General features: G+C 53.3%; 4 protein-coding genes across 5 annotated transcripts; 2 read left to right on the top strand and 2 right to left on the bottom strand.

The window, feature by feature from the left end:
* Positions 1-12: 12 nt before the first annotated feature.
* PPTG_13253 (hypothetical protein) lies at positions 13-488 on the bottom strand (the record flags this gene model as incomplete). The annotated part of the gene is made up of 2 exons (XM_008910716.1): positions 13-30; positions 72-488. 2 exons carry the CDS (start codon positions 486-488, stop codon positions 13-15), a joined length of 435 nt encoding a protein of 144 aa, XP_008908964.1.
* Positions 440-1,128, top strand: PPTG_23463. 2 transcript variants are annotated; one of them, XM_008910715.1, is made up of 2 exons: positions 440-559; positions 628-1,128. In XM_008910715.1, exons 1-2 carry the CDS (start codon positions 546-548, stop codon positions 908-910), a joined length of 297 nt encoding a protein of 98 aa, XP_008908963.1. In that variant the 5' UTR covers positions 440-545; the 3' UTR covers positions 911-1,128. The 2 variants fall into 2 exon arrangements, with proteins under 2 accessions (XP_008908963.1, XP_008908962.1); XM_008910714.1 differs by having other exon boundaries at positions 555-1,128.
* Positions 1,129-1,590: 462 nt separating this feature from the next.
* Positions 1,591-1,863, top strand: PPTG_13252 (hypothetical protein; the record flags this gene model as incomplete). The annotated part of the gene is made up of 2 exons (XM_008910713.1): positions 1,591-1,696; positions 1,766-1,863. 2 exons carry the CDS (start codon positions 1,591-1,593, stop codon positions 1,861-1,863), a joined length of 204 nt encoding a protein of 67 aa, XP_008908961.1.
* Positions 1,864-1,956: 93 nt separating this feature from the next.
* Positions 1,957-3,327, bottom strand: PPTG_13251 (hypothetical protein). The gene has a single exon (XM_008910712.1). The coding sequence runs from the start codon at positions 3,269-3,271 to the stop codon at positions 2,741-2,743; it is 531 nt and encodes a 176-aa protein (XP_008908960.1). The 5' UTR covers positions 3,272-3,327; the 3' UTR covers positions 1,957-2,740.
* Between the last annotated feature and the right edge of the window lie 287 nt (positions 3,328-3,614).

Here is a 3,614-nt window from a genome sequence, read left to right as displayed (position 1 = left end):
AACATCCGACAGTTAGAATAAAGAAAACACCTGGTAAACACCCACTTCAACTTGGTCCAGATCGCACTTACATTCGTCACTTGCGGCGTGTTATTGGGAGCGAACGATGTGGTCGACGAGAAGCTCCGGCGCTTGCTCACAGTTGGTCGCGAGCCCGTGATCTCGAGCGTAGCGTCGTCGTCCAGGCAGTCCATACAGTACCATTGCGGACGTGTGCGCTCGGGTTTCTTGCGGTCGATGGCCTTGCGCCCGCACTCCTTACACACTGCGATGTGGCAGCTACGGCAGTGGTGGCGACGCCGCAGGATGTTGAACGACTTGGTGCACACGCCGCACTCGGGCTCGCGCGCGAACACGTCGTCCGGTGCCATGCTGAGCTTACTGCCGAGCGACGCGCGCGAGCGCGACGTGGTGGGCGTCGCGGCTGCTGCAGCAGCGGCGCGGCCCAAGCCGTCGGCGTTCGTGGGCGAGACCAGACCTTGGTCCATGAGCTCGTTGATGCGGCTTCTTATCTGACTCTGGAGCGGCGTTCTCCCTCGGGATGTATGGATTCTCGCAGGTTTTGTATACGTTTTCAGACGTTTGACGCATGTCGCAGGATTCACAGAGTGCACTTGTCCAACGTAGGCAAACCCATGATGACGGCACTTTTGTATTGCCCTGTACGTGTACTGGACGCTTCCAACGGGATGCTGGGGCGGAACTGCCCTGTTGGCAAGTAAGAGCGGACTTCAATTGCGCTGGAGCTCGTGGCGTAAGCGCGCAGAGCAATCGTTTGAGCTGCAGCGAGAATCTCACTGAAACGTCGCTGTTTCTGCCAACTTGCTGGGCAAAATCCTGCTGCGACAAGAGGACTGCAGCGAGCTGCATTATATCCACCACTAGCAGCATGCTGGTTGCCGGCAGCTAGGTGAAAGACGTCGCCGCCCTGGCGTCGAGTTGTTGATCACAGCACTTTCTTCGTGCTGTGCTTGGCCGCACACTGGCGACTTCAATGCTCTCTGGGCGTGAAATGCGCGATGCTACGGTCTAACACGCTGTAAGAATGATGTTAAGTGAGGAAACAAATGGCTGTAATTGCTTTTTAACTAGTTCGTGTTTAAAGTCATCGAGAGATATCGCGGTGGTGAGATACTGCCGGCTGGTTCGAGCTCTATCTAAACCAATCTCTTATCCCAGCAAACGCCCCCGAGCTCTACCTACAATGTCAGCGTGGCCAACTTGTCCATTGCAGTGCAGCAGCCAACCACTCGTGGGGCCGATTGGCAACCAGTCCGACGCCTTAGTCGACACCCTGCACGGTCCGCCCTGATGGGCGACCGTCGCAGCCTTTGGAGACGGGGACGCCCCACGACGCGAAATGTGAGCGAGACCACGCATGCAGCCAAACGAGAGGGCACTATTTCGTCCGAGCCACCACCAGCGATATCCTTCGGAACGTCGTAAAAGACAACTTCAACAAGATGTTGTCAATCACCTTAGGCAGGTAAACCCGTGATTCTCACTAGCAACTTTAGCAGGAAATGCATTGCGTCTGGAAACGCAGCAAAGCAGCGGACAGAAAGAGCCCAGTCACTTTCGCTTGCCAAGATGTTGCTCACGTTCCTCGAGAAGCTGCCACTGGGCCAGGGTGGCAAGGTGTTCGTCGGCACGTCCATCTGCCTGGCTATCTGCGCGTACCCCGTCATCCGAAAGCGTGCGTTGTGGGTTCTATTGTCTTTGTCATTCACCAGTAACTGATGTCAAGGCGTCTCTCTTTCTGTAGAACAAAAGGCCGGCCACGACCTCTTCTCGTCCGAGCGACCGCAGGATATCGTGGACCAGGAGGTCAAGGCCCGCCGCGAGAAGCTCAATATCAAGTAGAGCGTTCAGTACTCGCGTCGATGACACAACGCAGCACAGTGCAATGTCGATCAATTCTTTTTTATCTGGGGCTAATGATTTACTCGAACTGTTGAATGCTCGGCTGGTACTTGTAAACTCACCGTGTCAATTCATGCAATGTTACAAGCCGTACGTTGCGTTCGATGATGAAGGTGATCTTAGCTCGATATCTCAAGTTCTAGCACGTTGTTTACACAATATAAAGCTGCAAAACAATGGTACCGCATACAGCTGAAACCACGCAGTGACAACACGACGCCTCGGAGAATGTGCTCAGGTTGTTGTACTATGGCACTAGCATCTTGAACATTAGCAGTCGCAGAAGGCGTCCACTGTGATTTCATTTGGGCAGCTAGCCACTTGCTGCAAGCAGTGGAAGTATGCCCGTGTTTTTTCGCGTGGTAGCTAGGTGCAGACATGGTCGCGTTTTAGAACACCCATGCTGTGGTGATAGCCACGTAGAGAGAAAGCAGTAGCTTTTTGCACTTCAAAGTGCATAGCATAACCTTATTTTGGACGTCCAGCGTCACTAACTACCCTCCAGCTTGACACCTGCATTGAACTCAAAAGAATAAATGAGTTGTTGGGTCGGCATTTGGCTCCAGAGACCTTGGTAAGTTCAGGTTTGAAGCCACCACAGATACTCATCCTGCCAGTCATCATCACTATCTTCATCCTGCCAGTCTGCCCTTGCTGGAGCTGGTATACCAGTCGCCGCAGCATTTGTCGACTGGGGTCGTGCGACGGCAGATCGTGCATGTACGCGTTGATTTCGACGCTCTTCACGGCCTCTACGACGCGAGCTCGTACTACTGGACGACTGTCGATCGCTAGCAAGCTCTGCCGACTCCGTCGATTACTTCACTTCTGCCTCAGCTTGGGTCAGAAGAGAGCGTTGTTTCCGATACAGCTCAACCAGATTTGACATATCGCGGCTCGCATGAGTCCGTACCCCAGGAGTGCGACACACAGGACATCGCGGGTTCCATCTGAGGACTTCAGTTAGTGCTTCCGACGAGAAGGTTTTGCCACAGCACGCGGTCACTACTGGATTCTCGAACAGCTCGTACGAGATCGGACACGTTAGTGCTGCCTCTTGTTCATCTAGAATCCGGCGGTTGCTGTCCCGAAAATTCGCCAGATCATTGCTTGCTTGATTAAGAGCGCGCTGTAGCGCGGGAACCTGCTGCCCTTCTCCTGGATTTCGACTCGACTTTTGATCTGGTGACGTTGTAGTCGAGTCTTCAGTAAGGTCGATGAGCTCATTGGAGCTGTCACGGCCCAGTTCTTGGTCATGAGCGCCTACGTCGCCAGGAGCATCCATCTGAACGGTAAGATCAATCATCGGTTGCTCTGCAGGAGCCTCCAACGGACGCTCGTCGTGCATGATGTTAGGCCGATCGATCACCTGGAATCAGAATGGTGGGAAATGACATAGTACGGAAATGTAGCCATCTTTAAATTGACGATTCGGAAAACATCTAAAAATTGACCTTTCCTTCGAAGTTTGGAACTTAAAAAGTCAGCCCCTCGTGTCAAGGCGCTGCTTCCGATTGAGCTCGTGTTCGAGTCTGGAGATAATATCGTGCTCCGTCACACGACAGTTAGCTGCAGCAGGAGTTTAGTGGACGCAACGGTCTGTTGAAGTTGCAGAATCTCACTGGGACGAGTGCAGCACAGACAATACTGCAGTTAGTATAGGACAGCTTAACCAGAGGGGGGTTGTCACC

The sequence above is a fragment of the Phytophthora parasitica genome (genome assembly GCF_000247585.1).
Source record: "Phytophthora parasitica INRA-310 unplaced genomic scaffold supercont2.38, whole genome shotgun sequence".
Classification (NCBI taxonomy): Eukaryota; Oomycota; class Peronosporomycetes; order Peronosporales; family Peronosporaceae; genus Phytophthora; species Phytophthora nicotianae.
The sequence above is the reverse complement of the archived record's forward strand: the minus strand, read 5'-3'. Positions and strand labels throughout refer to the sequence as shown.

Excerpts from the sequence above, each read along its gene's own strand:
- PPTG_13251 (XM_008910712.1), bottom strand. The coding sequence starts at position 3,271 with ATGCACGACGAGCGTCCGTTGGAGGCTCCTGCAGAGCAACCGATGATT.
- PPTG_23463 (XM_008910714.1), top strand. The coding sequence starts at position 590 with ATGTCGCAGGATTCACAGAGTGCACTTGTCCAACGTAGGCAAACCCAT.